Source organism: Ambystoma mexicanum, chromosome 9, assembly GCF_040938575.1.
Source record: "Ambystoma mexicanum isolate Mex_15411 chromosome 9, UKY_AmexF1_1, whole genome shotgun sequence".
Taxonomy (NCBI): domain Eukaryota; kingdom Metazoa; phylum Chordata; class Amphibia; order Caudata; family Ambystomatidae; genus Ambystoma; species Ambystoma mexicanum.
The window spans coordinates 370,592,101-370,610,816 of record NC_090931.1 but is presented as its reverse complement, the minus strand read 5'-3'; the positions used below and the strand labels follow the sequence as shown (position 1 = coordinate 370,610,816).

At 45.3% G+C, this 18,716-nt stretch overlaps 1 protein-coding gene across 4 annotated transcripts in view; it reads right to left on the bottom strand.

Annotated features, from left to right (window-relative positions):
• Window positions 1-16,275, bottom strand: part of METTL27 (methyltransferase like 27) — a 204,358-nt gene extending 188,083 nt beyond the window's left edge. Inside the window, exon 1 of one of the 4 annotated variants that reach the window (XM_069614819.1) lies at window positions 16,165-16,275. In XM_069614819.1, the coding sequence (XP_069470920.1) occupies window positions 16,165-16,205 (41 nt within the window). In that variant the 5' untranslated portion in view covers window positions 16,206-16,275. Of the gene's footprint in view, window positions 1-15,705; window positions 15,764-15,791; window positions 15,921-16,116 lie in introns of those variants that run through there. The other 3 variants (XM_069614820.1, XM_069614821.1, XM_069614822.1) reach the window with 3 other exon arrangements.
• Between the last annotated feature and the right edge of the window lie 2,441 nt (window positions 16,276-18,716).

Here is an 18,716-nt window from a genome sequence, read left to right as displayed (position 1 = left end):
TTGCAGTGTATTTATGTTTTGTGTGCATTACTACAAATATGTATTGAGTGATGCATTATTAGCAACTGAGTATATGTTTCAGAGACCAGAAAAGTCTGGTACAGAAGCATTCGTCATTTCACAGCACAACTTTGGAAAGTACAAATATAGCACCTCTGTGGTTATGCTGCAGCCAATACCTAGGTTTCTGTACAAGTAGGTTCCTGTACTAGAAAGAACACTGCAATGGAATTTTCTTTAGCACACTACATGGCGTGCTGAAGTATGAAATTTATTAGACATGTCTCGATAATCCCTGATACTTTTTTTACCAAACTTACATTCTCAACCCCTTGTCTGAAAATTAAATGCACATGTGATGTCATCAGTGATGTCATAAATGACATTTGTGATGCCATCTTTCTTGTCCTGGGTGTTAGTGTTAGCAGTGCACAGTGGTGCGGGCAGTTATGGATGCATAGCTTACCATAATGGGGGAATGTGCAGTGTTTTTTGGTTACACTGTGGTATAACATCCCTTTGACAAAGTTTCTTTACTGAATGTACATATATATATATATATATATATATATATATGCCAGGCAACGAAAACAAATAGGCTAAACATGTGATGTCGTCAGTGATGTCAGTGACATTTCAGAGGACAGCTTTCATGTTCTGGGTGTTAATGTTAGTAGTGCACAGTGGCGATGGGAAGTAATGGGGCTCAGTCTCCCATAACTGGCGATTTTCAGGAGTTTTCGTTTTTAATTTGAACCACAATGGGGAGGGCGAACATTTTTCTTTAGTGAAGTGCACAGTTTTTTCGTAGGGCAACTTAACCATAACGTCCCTTCAACAAAGTTTTTTTTTGTAGTGAATTTTACAGGTTTTTGAGAGGGCAACGTAACCATAACCTCCCTGTAATAAACTTTTTTTAACTGAATGCCATAGGTTTTTAGTAGTATAAATGCATCATAAGATTACTGTAAGAAACATTTTCGACTACATTTATCAGGGTTCCAATAGTAACACGCAAGCATACGACTGTAAAGGAACATTGGAAGTAACTGCCCACCTTTCGAAGAATTCCACATTGTCATATGCTAACATATAGCATGGAGGCGTGTTCGAACAGTCATACACACTTCACAATGACATGTGTAACTGGTTGATAGTGCGAAAATACACTGGGTATTTTTGTGAGAACTTCTAACTGCAAAATTTCCGCCACAGAACTCCACAATGCAAGTGTGCAACACAATATAAGCAACAGTGCATACCGACGTTTCTGGATCATTCACCCCCATTCCTCCCCAAAGAGTGGGGGATGAATGCCATTGGCAATCGAGATTTTACAGCAGTAATTCGTCGTACCAAGAAAGAGGACTTTTTTGTCTTCAACCGGAACGCCTCCGGCGTTCCTGGCTGAAGAAAACAAATCCTTTTTCAAGATGGCCACCATACAAAGGGAAGACGGGCATTGGATAGAAAGCCTTCTTCGCTTTCCATTGCAGGCTGCAGAAAGCAAAAAAGAAACTGTGTTACCGTTATGGCAGCACCACATTTGTGTTCCTTGATAAATACGTGGTTATGAGCAAGACTTTTACCAGAAAGGCAGTCCCCAGTCCCTGGTGGACATGGCGACCTCAATCCAATGTTCTCTCCCTTGCAGCAAAGGCCAGTAGCCATATCCCCGACATTGTGGGCACTGCCCATGCATAGAGGCTACCCCTCAGAGACGGAAGATGTACCGTTAAATATGAAAAGACGATCACATGCACAACAAAAAGCTTTTCAGTCATTGTCATTGACCTCTACATACATGTGTTGTACATGTACTCATTTATTTCTGTAAAAATGTGCGTAAAAACAGCAAAGGAGTACTGTACTTACGTTGACATAAAATACCAAACAAACTCTGTGATGCGAAGCGCAATGACGTCAGAAATACTGGATGCAACACCATTACCACTCACCTTTCGACACAAACTTTTGTAAGTGACACAGGTGGAAAGGTGTGAAGATATGTGTATTGGGAGGGTGTAACCATATATTATTGAACAAACATTTCTGTGCATAGGGCATCTGGGTAACAGAGATTGGGCTGACGGTGACAGAAATTGGCCTGACGGCACTAATGCATATGAGATGGGCCAGACCCTCCCCTAGCCAATGCAAGTGGTATGGAGTACCTTTCTCCATAACGTTCCTTGGCAGCTTAAACAAATGCGTCCATATGGACGTATGTGCCATGATGTAGCACCTACAAATGAACACATTACAACCTGCAAGGTAGCATGCCACATTGTGCAAACAGAGAGTAAATTTGTAAAGAAAAGACTAACATTTAAAAATTTACCCGGTACTTTTATTTCACAATAAAGTGAGCAAAACCATCGCCTTATGCAAGTAGTAAAGTAGTTTTGTTTCACAATGAACTGTGCGAAAAGATAGCACTATTCGCTTTTCCATAGACGTATTAAGTTTGTCTCATTGGTAAACATTGACAATGTTAAAGGTCACGTTGTTTTTTTTCCACACACAGAAAGTAACCTTTGCCGCCAAAATAGTTGTTTTCCTCCAACATTGATGTGCAAGACGACGTCAACCGCTGTGATCTACAGCACCAGAAAGGATGGAATGTTACTTCTTATAGAGGCAGCAGTGTAAGGACACAAAGGCCCCACACGATCATCCCAGTGAATTATAATGCCGAGACAGTCGGGTATAAACAGTTGCATTTGACGGTTAAAAAACCCGTCACTTGGCATCTGTAATCCGTGACAATCACAATAGGGAAGAAAGTATCTGAGGAGGAAATGGGAATGAAAAGATGTATGAATACACAACCTTTGGATAAACCACTGTTGTACTACATAACATTTTCAGTAACAAATGTATTCAATAGAAGGAAATGTAGTGGGACCCTAGGGACGGCGACAATGTGCAATGTCCATAATTGGAAAAATAACGAACGGCACAGAAAGCTGGAACGTCGTTATTAATAATACCATTTTTCTTTGGAAGTAGCTGCGCGGTGGAAGGGGAAATAAAACATGTATCACTGCACAAACTCTGCACAAAAGAAAATTGTAACAAATACCTTTCTTATTAAATATTATTTTAATTTGGGGAAATGTAGTGGCACCCTACAAATGGCGGCAATGTGCAATGTCCATAATAGGGAAAAAATTGCAATGGTACATAAAACTTGTAAAACATTAGGGATTTTTTTTTTTTTACAAACTAAAACATAACGTCAATTCGGAATTTAGGCGGCAAAAATACACTTACATGATGTGCAGCGCCTCCATTGCGTTAGCTGTAGTCAGACACTAGTGTATCCGGAAGACTGCCTGTTCGAGAACTAATGTCTCATGGTTGGTGCAAATGTTTTTGAAGCATAACCTTATCAAACGAAGTGTTTTTCAAACTGTTACTCCCTACATTCTTTCTACTCTTTCCCTGAACTTCAAGGTTAAAAAACAAGGGACCCTTATGGGTGTCGACAAATATGCGGCCGTACTGAGCTCGTGCTGAAAAGAGAAAATGCAGTGGCCTTCACTCCGCATGCAAATACATTCTCATTTTGCAACAACATATCAGCGTCTATTTATGAGAACCGCTACTGGCATGCATGTGCAGAAGGGCTGTCTGTACGAAATAGAGTAGGTGGCTGCCTCAGATTCCCGCCACTCTGACCGCAGTAATGTTGTTTATGGATTGTAAAATGGACTAAGTAAGTTCATGTCGTACAATAGGTAGCAAGTCCCACTGTACCCTATGCCAGTGCTAACAAGAATACTTCAATGTTTGACTTTTTACTACGACGTCTCATTAATGCTCACCTTTCGAAACAGTGTTCCATAAGTGTTATAAGTGCATTGGTGCCTTCTACGTTTATGTATGTTAGCGCCGATGTTCGCGTTCAACAGAAAACAAAGTAAACATGGTGGACGTATCGAAAGATTACAATGCACCTCACGCTGTGCCACAACCAATCGGTGAAAGCGCAACATGGTCGCGGGCAGCACGCCACGAAATAGCCAATTGGTATGTTCTCCACGGAGCGAACAGGGAAGTGTGACCACGGAGCGGACATAGATATCACTAATTTTTAGAGGCATACTTTTTGATCGTTTTTAAGGGAATGACTGTATGGATTGGCACAACAATTTGCAAAAGCATGCTTTCACGGCCAAGCCCCTGCCACTGCCTCAAATTTGGTGCAAATCCGCCCAGCGGTTTCGCCTGTAGCCGTGCGCAAAATGTTCCCCTATTCAGTCTATGGGGAAAAAAAAACGTTTTGGGACCCCCCCTATAACTTTGTGCCCCCTGGACCAAACATCACCAAACTTTGCAAAATTCAGAGTGGGCCATATACTTTTTTTGCAAAGTTTGGTGAGGATTCTTCCAGGGTGAGCGAAGTTATAAGCCGCCCAAAAAGTGCTATCCCTATGTGTTAGGGAGAATTCTCTGTAAAACTAATTTACCAAACCTAGTGAGTCCCCCAGTAGCTTTGCTGGATTTTTGGGGTTTATTTTTTATCTCCTGCTAAGAGTGAGATTCTTTTGCTCCCACATGATTTGAGGTGTTCCTTTAACTTTCCATGTGTTTTTTATGGGCTATGGGGTCTTTTACTCCATATGGTCTCATGTGTTTTTTGATGTGGGTTACACAGCACCCTCCGTGCCGTAACCCAGGGGTGTCGTAGCGACCCCCCCCAACATAGACTCCATACCCTGGGACTGACTACTGTCTCCCAGGGCATGTAAAGTCACCATTGGCTTTGCTAGTCCCAAATTATGAACAGAAACCAGTACAAACCATCATATTGTGGACGTACTGGTCGGGGCAATTCGATTGCCCTGGGGTCTGTTGTTCGAGGGGGCACGTCTCAGTCCCCCCTGATCGAGTTTTGGCTGGTGGCAGTGGATACTACTTTTTATATTCGACCGCAAATATATCTCTATGGGATTTTCCCATTGTTCGAGGCTACCAACTTTAATTATTTAATTCTTATAGCCTCGAACATACCGCCGGTTTATTTATTTAATATTAATTCACCGGTTGGTATTTTCTGCCAGAACTCGATTCTAAAATGGCGTTTGTGTTCTCTTCTGTGACTCCAACCCAAGTCGAGCTCTTTGTTCCACTTTTTGGCGGGCTTCTCCACAGAAGCCTCCAAAAGTGGTGCCACTCTGTTTGGGTACCACAGGGAGTGTGGGAGGGGGTTTAGGCACCCTGGACTGAGTTACCTTGGTAACTCAAGTCGCACTCTTGTGTGATTGGCCCAAGTGGTGAGCCGGCCGGCTCACCACTTAGCATGTTGATTGACAGCTAGGCTTAGTGAATGGGGTGTGCTGCATAAAAGCAGGGCTTAGGGGACTGGAACTTCAGAAGTCGCCACAGGACCTAAGAATCCGAGGAGGGAGAAGCTGAGCCGACCTGCAACGACGACACCACCGGTGGAGACCTGCTGAACCGTCTCACCACTTTTCCCGACGACAGAGGAGATCTCCAGTCCGGAGCGTCCTCTTCCTTTTACTGGTGGGGATAACCAGTTTTGCCTTCTTTTCACCTTCCTGGAGCATCTTGTGGCTGCCTTGCCCGTGCCAAGCACCCCGGCAACCGGAATACCACGGTTTACCACTACCGCGAAGAGAAGGGTAGTGTCTTTTAACCGGAGAACTCCGCGGCTGGTTTCTTCCCTGGCAGTGCAACAACCTTCATCTTTCCTCCACAGCGAGACCTCTTCTTCTTCTGGACGAAACACCGACTTGCACCTGCTGCCAGGAACAACTGCCCCCGCTGGAGCTTCCTTCACACTTAAGGTACTGTGTCCCGCCTGGCTTCCCTTGCGACAGATCGTTCGGGGTGACAGTAAAGCCTCGACTTTCTAACCTGGGCTGGGCTGGGGCAACCTAGCTAACTTTTCCCGACTTTAATTTCATCCTTTTTGTGCAAACTGTCTACAAGACTCTTTGGGCATAACCCCAGTGTGTGAACCTGGACCCCTTCTGCTTGCTCTCTCCAAGAGTGGGCCTTGCAATTGACTTCCTTGCTCTCCAGTAGAACTCTGCCTATCCTGCCTTACTGTGGTTCTTTGTAAAAGTATTGAAACGTGTGTGCTTCCTTAACTCTGCCTTTTTCCCTCGCTTTCTTTTCAACTTATTAGAGTGTCATCTTATGTTAAGCGCTCACCTCTGTCTGAAAATAAGTGGTGTTTCTCACTAAGACTTGTCTAATAAGTGAATAGGGTTGTATATATATGATAGTGACTGTGTGCTGAATTTACTTACCTCGTTTTTGCTAGTGTAAATCACAAGTGTGTTTTTAAATAAATAATTATATACTTTTACACCAAAGCTCTGGTCAGTGTTTGTTTGTACTACTGTGTCTCTGTACCTACTGTGTATACTCTGCATACTGCCTAACTCTTCTTGAGGGAAGTCTGACTGCTCAGCCACAGCTACCAAGTGAATCTGTGTGGTACAGAGTGCTACCAAGTGGGTTTACTGCCAAACCTGTAGTCTTAAATCTCTTGCAGTGGTCCCTAAGGGAACTGCACAGGTTTCTGCCTAACACTATGGAAACAGCAACTTAACCATAACTACACGGCCACTATTATGGCCGTGTAATATCCGTGTAATATATATATATATATGTACAAAGCACATCATCTCTTATGCATACTTATACCACACACATACTCTCCCTACTCAGAAGAACACCCTATCCCTTTAAAGTGGGAAACTATTCCTAGGCGCTGGGTGTTGTGCCGCCTATCTAAAAGGGATAGATGAGAAAACTGTCCCCAACTATTCTTCTTTCGTACATAAACTGTAAAAGCAGATTAAGGTCTACAAATAGATAACGTAGCTCACAGAAAACAACAATTTGAATAAATCCTGTGCCTCTAACTCAGCAACAATGGCCTAAACCCACTACTGGGTTTGCAATCTGTGTTTTAATAACCAGCTAGTGATAAAAATGGGCCAATGACCTTAGACCTTATTCTGGTGGAGGCAATAAAAGGACTTTGCTATCAGAGTACCACATACTAAAAGCTAATTCAGCAATTTCGTTCTTAAAACAATAATTTTTGAGTAAGTGTCCTCATATATAGTTTATGGACATCTTCTTCAGCACGAGATGCCTTGTGCCGTTAGGGGTTGACCGGTTTTGACGATCAAGGTCGATGTTATCGTCTTCTTCAGGACCTGTTGTATTTTATGTGAATTTAATTCTGTCTCAAAGACCAAGGATGGTGGATGGTGAAGCAACCGCATTAGCGTTCAGTCTGCACCTAATAGGCATATACCAACTGCTTCATTTAAACCATTTTGGCAAGGAAGCGGAGCTGTTTCACTTGTGGGGAGCACTAGCCTTGGTCTTCCAGACAGAATTAAATTCACATTCAATACAATGGTCCTGAAGAAGACGATTACATCGACCTTGATCGTCGAAACCGGTCGACCCCTCACGGCATAAGGCATCTCGTGCTGAAGAAGATGTCCATAAACATATCTATTAGGACACTTACTCAAAAGTTATTGTTTTAAGAACGAAATTGCTGAATTAGCTTTTAGTATGTGGTACTCTGACAGCAGAGTCCTTTTATTGCCTCCACTAGAATAAGGTCTAAAGTCATTGGTCCATTTTTCTCACTAGCTGGTTATTAAAACACAGATTGCAAACCCAGTAGTGGGTTTAGGCCCTTGTTACTGAGTTAGAGACACAAGATGCACTCAAATTGTTGTTTTCTGTGAGCTATGTTATGTATTTGTAGACAATCTGCTTTTACAGTTTGTTATGTACGAATGAAGGATAGTTAGGGACAGTTTCCTCATCTATCCCTTTTAGATACGCGGCACAACACCCGGCGCCTAGGAATAGTTTCCCGCTTTATAGGGATAGGGTGTTATTCTGATTAGGGAGTGTACGTGTGTGGCATAAGTATGCATAAGAGATGATGTGCTTTGTACATATATATATATATATATATATATATATAGTTTTCTCCAGTACCGTTCTTTTGTGTTATAACTAGTTACCTTAACGGTCGGAAGTACTTAGGACTACGAGTCCATATGCAGTAAGCCCCAGGTGTGTCTTGCATAGTACTAGGGTCAACGTTAGAGGGGGCTGTCCATCATGCCAGAACAGCCTTATCATTAAAAACCAAGACAATACATGTCCCTGTCAAGCAGATAAAATATGAAACACTATCACTGAATCTTTCAACATCATACTGACACTCTGCCCTATTTGGAACCCAGCATCACTGTTGCCCACACCCTTATACAGAGAGCCTGATGAGCTACATGACTTTGTAGCAATAACTAACAAACTCCTGCAGCCCATATAAGACTTATTTAACACTCAATTATAGAACATGAACTAGTGTCCTTTGTGTACAGATCTTGTACTAGGGATGAAAACGGTTGACTAACAGCAGAATGTGCATATTGTTCACTCCAGGAGGTGGTAGAAAGCGTCAGAACATTTATTTAACATTTATTACCTGACAAAATGTAGTATGGATGTAAGATTCGAGGAATGCAGGCAAACCGGGAGGTGAGAGGGAGTGGGTGGGAAGGGGAAAGGGGAATGGAGAGTAGGGTTTGTGATATATTATAAGAGATGAGATTGATATGGTATATGATACTGGAGCGTTATGTTTTTGTTTGTGTATGTTTTTGAGAAAACCAATAAATATTATTTAGAAAATCCATTTAAATACACAGAGGAACAATCTTCCATGTACACATAGCAGATTATATGAATGCTTCAAAAATATACAAAACTATTTACAGAGACAAATGGTCATCGTGCCAGGAAAACTGAGTTTTATCCTCCCACCCACCAAAGAGCTTACAGAAGTAATCCAAAACCGCCCTCTGAGCAGGACTGACTGAAAAATGTCCAAGTACTCTGTACTTACTGTACAAGACATTAATTACATTTTGGGCAGGTCGAACTGAATGATTGGTCTGCATACATTAATGTGATTTCATTGGCCAATATATTTCCTGGCACTAAAACCCACACCACCCATTTCTGACATCATACCCTGAAATCTCCCTCCCCTTTACTGACATCACCATGTGCTGACCAGCAGAATAGCTGCAAAATACAAGTTTTAACTGGATTTTGTTTTTCTTGAAGCTAAAGCGAGGCAGCGCACAACACCTATGGCCGAATTAACTAGACCATTGTCCCATTCCTCTTCTGATTGGTTCTGCTGTCCCTCCCTATCTCTTCCCTTGCTTTGTGCCTAGTCTAGTTATAAAAAAAACTCTACAAGGCACTGCTGAAATTGTATTTTCTACTATGTAATTCCTATTTTGTATTACATTTTACTGCCAGAGTCTGTTCTCCTGGTGTTCTGGACAAAATCCCTCCTCCCATGGGAACATTCTTTCCTCATACTTCAACCTTGAGGCTCAGCATTAAACTATCTTTTGTGCTAAGAAAGCCCTTTGCCCGTGTTTTTGTGAATTGAGCCTTGTTGAGCTTTCTGAGGCTTGGAAGCACTTTGCTAATCCTGAACCACTATGTGCCGTCCATTTTGAAGAACATGGCTGCCTAATCATGAATGTTTCTTTATGACCAATGAGTGATATGTTAGTTCTTCGTGTATACATGGATGCAGTTAATATTCGAGTATAAGTGCATATTTGACCTAGTGCGTTTTCTTCATGGTGAGTGCATATGTGCTTCATGACTAGCAGATGCATATGTTTTGCCATAACGTTAGTTTGGTTACTCGTGCCATCTTCAGCTCAGATTATGTCCATTTCCTGCTGCACCTACCTGGGGTAAGGGTGGTACAGTTGACTTAGTGAGTAACTTTTCTCACCTGTGCCGTGTTTAGAGGGGGTACGGGTAGAAGCTATGGATGACATACTTGTCTGCCTCGTAACACATCAGTCAGGTAACATCTGATTTGAGATCCACCTTCGGAGTTGCACATGAATTTGGAAGTAACTAGGATTTCTAACATCAAGTCCCCCAATCAAAAAGCACAGTTATGTAGCAGACTGTTTCAATGCCATTATGCAGCCCTATCGATTTGCTATTATGAAGTGCATAATACTCTATACCCTTATTGATGACATTTTCAACTCGAATGTCTTAGCAGATGCTGGTGCTCAACAGGAGGTAGTTTCCAACTCTCCAGCTGAACATGTTCTAAGAATTAAAAGTGCATTTCAGGCTCCTTCCTTTAACACACTAGATCAATTACCATACATTCAAGATGCTGCTGCCAAGGGTACTTTTGTTCTACTTGGCTTGCATCTAGCATGGATTTGCCCACATGGGAAAGGGTGGTATGATTGTTGTATTAGTCTAAGATTGTTCTGCCTTTGCAGAAGCCTACTGCAGTGTATCATATGTCAGAATACTAATGTGGGAATAGATGTACATACAATTCCAGGACCACTTCTGAGGCCCTTTTTTCAATCTTACATGTCGATTTCAGCCAATTCCAGAAATTCAAAAAGTTGTTCCCTTGTTAATGGCAGATATACACTTCACGCTTAGAACTAATGTTCACAACTTGTTGGGGCCTATGGAGGGGGCCCAGCTGGCAAGTATCAGATATGACATGCCCATAGACTGGTTGAGCATGATACCACATAGGTTTCGGAACCTATTCCAACTCTTGCCTCACGTCCATAAAATCACTGATGTAAAGAAACAAGTTACACATTCTAGAAACAGTGTTTGATGACGAGAAGAAAGCTTTTCATGCTGCATGAAGTATGCCACCCTCTCTACTCCTTCTGATGTTGTACGCGTATTAACCAATAGATTATCGAGGATAAACCAGTCACTGCTATCATTACAGGTTTAATACTTCTTTCTGTTCTCTGCAGGATTAATTGGTTGCTGTTGTGGGTGCTTAAATAACCATGATAGTTTACGTATCTACATAACTAGACCTCCACCGACTACCACTGGTGAAATGATGTTTTATTTCAATAATAGAAAAGATGCAAATGTATTTAAGGAAGATGATGACCTAGAAGGAGAAATTGACACCCTGATGAGTACTGTCATTTAGACAAAGTCAGGGGATTAATAAAGGTCTATCCGTGGAGATCATGTTCCTGTGAAACCCCCATGCTATGTGTGAAGGCGAGGAATGGCATGCTTAGATTATGAGGCTCTTGAGTGCAAAAGCCGGGGAATGAAGAATAATAGCTTTATTAGATCACTTGATTGTTCAGCTCTCAACTAATTCAATGCCTCCAATTGTAGGAGCCCTAGACTTTCTCTTGAGCTTGTAGACAAATATAAGGACTCTATTTAACCATGTTGTAAGCATTTGCCTCCCTTGTATAAATCTAGGTCACATAATCTGGGATATATGGACTGTGGGCTTGAGGAGCTCATGGAAATACACCAATATGTGCAGCATAGTAATATGGTGATTTTCGATATCACCCATCTGGAGCTTTCTATAAGGAACAGGTCAAGTGATCTGTGTAAGGATTATCTGCATCAACAAATGACTCATCTACCCACCTTTATGAAGTGGACAGTACAGGGAGGCCCAGCCTCCTCACTGTAATATCTGAGCTTCGATTCACAAATGCTCTGGGGTGGTTTTGACTAGGCCACGCTTACATCACTATAACAGTGTAGGGCTGGTTGGAGGGTAAGGTTGCTCTGGGTTTCTGTGGTAGAGTGACCATGTCATTTTGATGATTGTCTTACAAGATAATTAAGCTGCCGCTGGCTCTGCTCCTAACCGAGAATGTTTTTTTGAGCCTGGTTTCTCCAACACAACCATGGTGTACTTAGACATGCAGAAATTGACAGAAGTATTGGTTGATGGCACCCCCTTTTGGACTAGGGGCAGTACTCACATAAGTCAACAAGGACGGACACCACTATGCTGTAGCCTACGACTGCTGGGCACTCACCCCTAGATAGCAAATATATTTCAGCTAGAAAAGGAGGCCTTCCTGTAATATGTGGTACAAAAATACTTCCACCAGAACAGATATGGATGTTCTTTCAGTCTTCAAACGACCAAAGTAAACTGTTCTCCATCCTCCAAGGGGCAGCCAGGAGACCTCTGCCTCGGATTGAAAAATGGTTGCTACATCTGCAAGAGTATGATTTAAGCCTTGAATTTCGAAATGGCCCTGACAATCTGGCCAACACCCCGTCGACACCAAAGCCCATGAACATCACAAAGTGCTACAAACTCGGCAATTTGTGCGCATGGTGATCGATTTGGCAACACCCTTTGCTGTGCAACCTGTGGAACTCAGTGAAACCTAAAAAGATGGATGCCTTCCTACATGACAGTGAGTCTGTACAGTGGAAAAACCTTCTCAAAGCACATGCCCATTGAGACAAATCCGACATCTGGTCATGCCTATCACTATCATGACGAACTAAATCTGCAGAAGGACTCCTCCTGAGAGAGGCACCATTCTACTCCTGGAGTTCCTGACGAGCAGGTGATCATCCCTGCCAAAAGGTCCTCAAGGCATTGTAAAGACAAAAACCAGACTCAGAGAGAAAGTGTGGTTCCCCAACATCGAAAACAAAGTGGAGCCTCTGGTGGCCACATGAGTAATGTGCCAAGCTGCAGAAAACAGCTGCCTACCCTCCATCTGTCTTCTAGTAAAGCCAAGGAACCAAACCATGTGGCAAATTAAATGCTGACTTCTGCTCCCTACACAACGGCTGACACTTATTGGCCCTCATAAATTACCTTTCAGGTTATCTTGAAGTACACACCACACTGCATGGTGGCAGAAACTATAGAGGCTCACTGACAGACCCCATTTCCACAACTACATCAAATACCTGGGAATCCATTATACAGTATCCATAATGGCACTAAGCCAGTAGTTACTCCAAGTGCTTTATGCACATCCTAAATAAAGTAATTTGCATCGCTATTGAGAGACATACTAACCATGAACACTAACTTTACCGTCTCCTTTGTAGCTATCGCACCACCCCATACTCCGTCACGGGGTGTTCATCTGCAACACTGCTAAGAAGCCACCCTTTCACAACTGTTCCAGAACAATACTCATGCACACCCACCAACATCAACCATGAGCAGGTCAAAGCGAAGCACTGCCACTACAATGACCAGAGAAGTGCAAGCAAAAGAAACTGACACTGAGGCAGAAGACAGCAAATGAAGCAAGTAGACCTGTCACAAGAAATACAGCATACTTTAAAAGACTTGAGGGACAATCCTTGTACAGCACCGGAGGAAACCGCCAAAATCACCCACACAAGCAGAATCAAGAAAGACTAAGGAGCTCATTATTTGTTTGCTGATAACCCGCTGGTAATTCTGGTGGGTTACCGGCAAACTCACCTTACCGTGGCGAGTGCCTGATATCCCGGTATTACCAGGATATTACGGGTCACGGTAACGGCAGGGAGTTTCCATTCTATGGAATCCCATAGAGTCCATGGAATGGGTTTGCTGCAGTCACCGGCACTGCCAGTACCGGTGCTAGTGATGGCAGCAATTATTTATTGGTAGGGGCGTGAACTACTGGCAGGTCAGGCCTGTTGGTGGATCAGAGCCCCTACTGGCAAACTCAGAGTTTACCGTTCCAGTAAAAATGCAGGTGCCGGTATTACCAGCATTTTGTCCTGCATTTTAACCGGACCGGCACACTCATAAGTTATGGGGACTGGTATGGCCTGACCCCCACCTACATTTCCACAAGGAAATGCACACAATAGACCTTAATGGTTGGTCGGAAAAAGCGTGCGGGGAGCCGTGTGCCGTCTTTTATTAGCCCTGTCACATGGTCACAATGTGACCTCAACACATGACCCAGCACAAGCCCTTTGCGGGTCTGCCAACCACAAATTCCCATGCCAAGTATAACAATCAAACCAATGCACTTTTCAAACAAACGTAATAAACTGCTGCTGCACACGCCATAAGCCTCAGTCAGCCTTGTCCTATGGCTTTCTTCTGTAGTTGAGAGGCCACCTTGTTTCGCAACCTTCTCACCAAAGATCACCTAAAATTCAGAAAATTGCAAAAAAACCTGGCTCTTCAACACCACCGACTAAAACTGAAAACCGAAACAACAGAAAGGAAAAGAATGACTAAACCGGAAAGGACACTGACAATCCCCCAGCACTGACTGAGAAGCACCCACGGAACCTGGACGGGTGACATCAGGCAGAATGAAACACAGGCGACACCCATAGAGACAGAGTTAACAACCCCAGCCAATCCCATCCAACATCTTCACTCACCACTTAATTGCTACTAGGTACAACAATGTTGTGGAATTACCGGGATATTGCCAATCACCATACTGAGTTATGGACACTGGCAGGTGCACTAGCCATTTGAGTGGGTAGGGAGGACGGGTGGGGTTTTGAGGGGGGCTGGTGGAGGTGGGAGCGGGATGAGAAAGGGACACTGAATGCCGGACAGGCCCAGAGAATGACAAAGGCGCAGGGTGCCCCTGTCTCATCTGGAGAGACTACGCTAGCCCAACGGGCCAATTCAGGATAGAGATGCCAACTAACCAATTCCACTAACAATTTCCACCTCTGCATACACCTCTCAAACTCCTAACCAAACACAACCACAAACCTACAGCACAACAAACCGCACAAACTTCACTACACTGCAACAAAACAAAAACACACATAGACTAGCACAACAGTACACGATGACTACCGGCCGCAAACACCCCAGGCCCAGCCAACGGACCCACCGGGCTGAGGCCGCCAACAGCACATCATTGCTCTCTTGCACTTTTCCAGCTTCCTCCCACTAACCCACCCTCCCTCCCTCTTTCAGAGCCGCCAGAGCGCCAGGAGACCACTCCGATGGTGCGCGGTACAAATGTCCTTTAACATTAACATCCTGTTGGCTGCAGCGCCAGCGCTGTTCATCGGGGCTGCCTGTATCTCAACACCTAGGAAAAACGCATTTATTAGCTCTGTCACATGGTCACACATGTGACCTCAACACATGACCCAGCACGAGCCCTATGCGGGGCTGCCAACCACAACAATCACAAATCCAAGACTAAAAATCAGACACAGATCAAACACCAGCTCCCCTGCCCTGTTATTTACCATGATGCTGCACCACACCTGCTGGAGCGTTGTTTTACCACACCCGTTACAGAACACAGATAATCTAATATTTTTGTAGAAGCTCTCAAATGTACTCTTGCAAGGTGAGTGCCATTCAGTTATATTGTTTTTTTTTCTTGGAATTATGGTACGTGTAGTTTTCCCAAATGTATTGGAAAGCAAAAAACAAGTCTCAGAATTCAAAGGAAAAAATACAGAACTAGATAACTTGGACAGATACGAGCATAACATTGTACTGGACATTCCCTGTCAAAATGCCATATCCCAACAGGCACCTTGGATGATAAATTACACTTAAGCCAATGACAATATGACACCTTGTCCTTTCACTGCAGCCAGAGGCTCTGGTCGAAAGATGTCCATTTAATACAAAGTGAGCAGGCAGCACTGATCAGACAACACCGCGTGCTTTCATTGATAGACCGCTATGCCAGGTTCTCACACATTCCCAGCATGCATTTTCCACAAATAGCCTGGGATCTCCGATTCAGATCTCGCAGGCACTCCGCATAACACAGCTGCCTCACAGCCTGATAGCAGCTTCCGTGGGGTCTAGGCAGCGTGCAGTGTTCACCTGATACATGCTCCACTCACTGATTAGCTGTTAAGAGACTGACTCCTCGGCACCCATATCAACAAGAGTAGTTACTTTATAAAGCCCCGCGGGCCATTGAGTCTACCTCTTATTTTCTTTCTACCGCCCAGTCTCGACACGTCAGCAGAAGGAAGTGACATCATACACCGGACCAGATCACAGCGGATTTGCTGTTGGCCAATAAGGGCCACCCCTAAAAGGAGGATTCACACATCTTGCCCCATCAGCTCCCGAACTAGACCCACGGCCTGATTCTGACGACTTGCCAAATGCCCCTTAAAAATTCCGCGTTGCCTCCACGAAATAACTTCCACCTACGTTCGTTTTAACATGGCGGGAGGAATTACGGAGAGGAGTCGTGGCAGCTGTTTGCTTAGGAACTGGTTGTAAAAGAAGCGCTCCAGACTTACCGCATGCACCACACCTCCGTTGCCTGATTGAATCAAGGAAACACTTACACAGTAGCGAAAGCGTCGCCGAGCTCAGAGGTCATCTGCATGGGTTTAAAGTGGGAATGTGGCCCAGACAAATAGTAAAGAAAGCATTGGCAGTTTATAACATTCTGCTGTACTGCGGATTCCCTCTGCCATCTAGCGGCGCAAGGCTGAAATGTATTTTAAGGGACTAATACACATTTCGTTTTCTGAATCTAAAACTTAACACTAAAAGGAATGAGACCCCTTTTCTACACTTATTTATTTAATTTATTTGAATCAGCGCACAAAACTCAGGCATCTAGGCGCTAGTTATAGGAAGTGCGAAGTACAGATCTTGAGATACCAGAGTAAGCTAGGTATGTGAGCGTGAATAGCCTGGAACATACACACCTCATGTTACAGGGGTCGGTGGGGGCTACTTAAGGCGTGCATGCAGGCATAGAAGACAAATAGGCATGTAGGCACAGACCCGGCAAAGCCTCACCTCATGTTAGGGGGGGCTAGTTCAGGCGTGCATACATCACCAGTGCCAGCCCAGGTCTGTCAGTGCCCTGTGCACGATTTTTCGGGGCACCACCTCACGCACCACCCCAAACTAGCTGCTACTTTTGCCTCCCCAGAACAACCAGTGCTTTACAAACATGCATGTCTGACATTAATGTTGAGTGGTTGAGAACGAGGCCACCCATGTGGCCCCTGAGGTGATGTTGCCTCTTAGTGCACAACCTGTAGGTGAATGTGGGAATGTGCCAAACATTTGCGAGATACAGTGTTCGAAGTGTACAACAAAGTAGTGAAACACATTGTGTATAGGTGTGTTATAAATACACCCAATAAATAAATAAACTGTGCTCCCCTCCTCACCCTTCATCCTCTCCCTATATTTCTCAGCCCTTCGAACTCCCAGCTCAAGTTAGAACGATCACAGAGCTTTGCTAATTACATCTACTGCTGTCTGTCCTTGTTTACTTGGAGCCTAAAGTAATACGGTAGCATCATTTATGGGCCCAATTCATGTAATCCAGCGCAGAAGCAGCACAAGGGGCGCGCGCCGAGAAGGAGCATGCGCCACGCGTGTGCCAGCCATGGCGCAAACCAGCAATTGCACGTCATGCGTATTCATGGATTTCTTGAGGCATCAGTAGCCGTGGTGCAATGAACAGCAAGCAGCACCAGTAACGCCCCCAACATGGCCCCGTGCGCAGGAAAAAGCCAAAAGCCAATGAAATCCCAATACGGTGCAAGGCCCCGTGCCATCCATGGCCCAGCACACAGCCTCCCCCCCTCGTAATTGCATCAAAAATCGGAGCGTACCCCGCTTGCACCAGCCAAAACGTGTGAAAAGGGCTGCGCTAACCCAATCCGCACCCCAGCAAAATCGAGTACCCCGCTCTTGCCAGCCAAATCACGTGGAAAGTGCCTGTGCGTGCTGCCATCAGCCGTGACTACACCCCGCAGGCAGCCCACACCACAAGGGTCCCCATCACCCGCACCCCAGCCAAATCGCATGGAAAGGGCTGCGCGTACCCCATGCGCACCCCAGCGAAATCGCGTACCCTGCTTGCGCAAGCCAAATCACGTGGAAAGGGCTGCGTGTACCCCGTCCGCACCTCAGCGAAATCGCGTACCCCGCTCGTGCCAGCCAAATCGCGTGTAAAGGCCTGTGCTTGCTGCCTTCAGCCGCGAACACACCCTGCAGGCAGCCCACACCACAAGGGTCCCCCCATCACCCGTGACCATACCCCGCAGGCAACCCACAAGGGACCATACCCAGCAGGCAGCCCACACCAGAAGGGCCCCCCCATCACCTGTGACCATACCCTGCAGGCATCCCACTTGGGAACCATACCCCGCAGGTAGCCCACACCAAATGGGACCCCCACATCACCTGTAACCATACCCCGCAGAAAGCCCACACCACATGGGCCCCCCATCACGGGTGACCATACCCCACAAGCAGCCCACGCCACAAGGGCCCCAGCATCAGCCGTGACCATACCCCGCAGGCAGCCCCCACCACATGGGAACCCCCCAGTCACCTGTGACCACACCCTGCAGGCAGCCCACATGGGACCATACCCCGCAGGCAGCCCACACCACATGGGACCCCCATCACCTGTGACCATACCCCGCAGGCAGCCCATATGGGACCATACCCCGCAGGCAGCCCACACTACATGGGATCCCCCATCACCTGTGACCATACCCCACAGGCAATCCACATGGGACCATACCCCGCAGGCAGCCCACACCACAAGGGCCCCCCATCACCCGTGACCACACCCCACAGGCAACCCACACCACAAGGGCCCCACATCACCTGTGACTATACCCCGCAGGCAGCCCACATGGGACCATACCTGCAGGCAGCCCACACCACATGGGACCCCCCATCACCTGTGACCATACCCCGCAGGCAGCCCACATGGAACCATAACCCGCAGGCAGCCCACACCACAAGGGGCCCCATCACCTCTGACCATACCCCGCAGGCAGCCCACATGGAACCATATGCCGCAGGCAGCCCACCCCACATGGGACCCCCCATCACCTGTGACCATACCCCGCAGGCA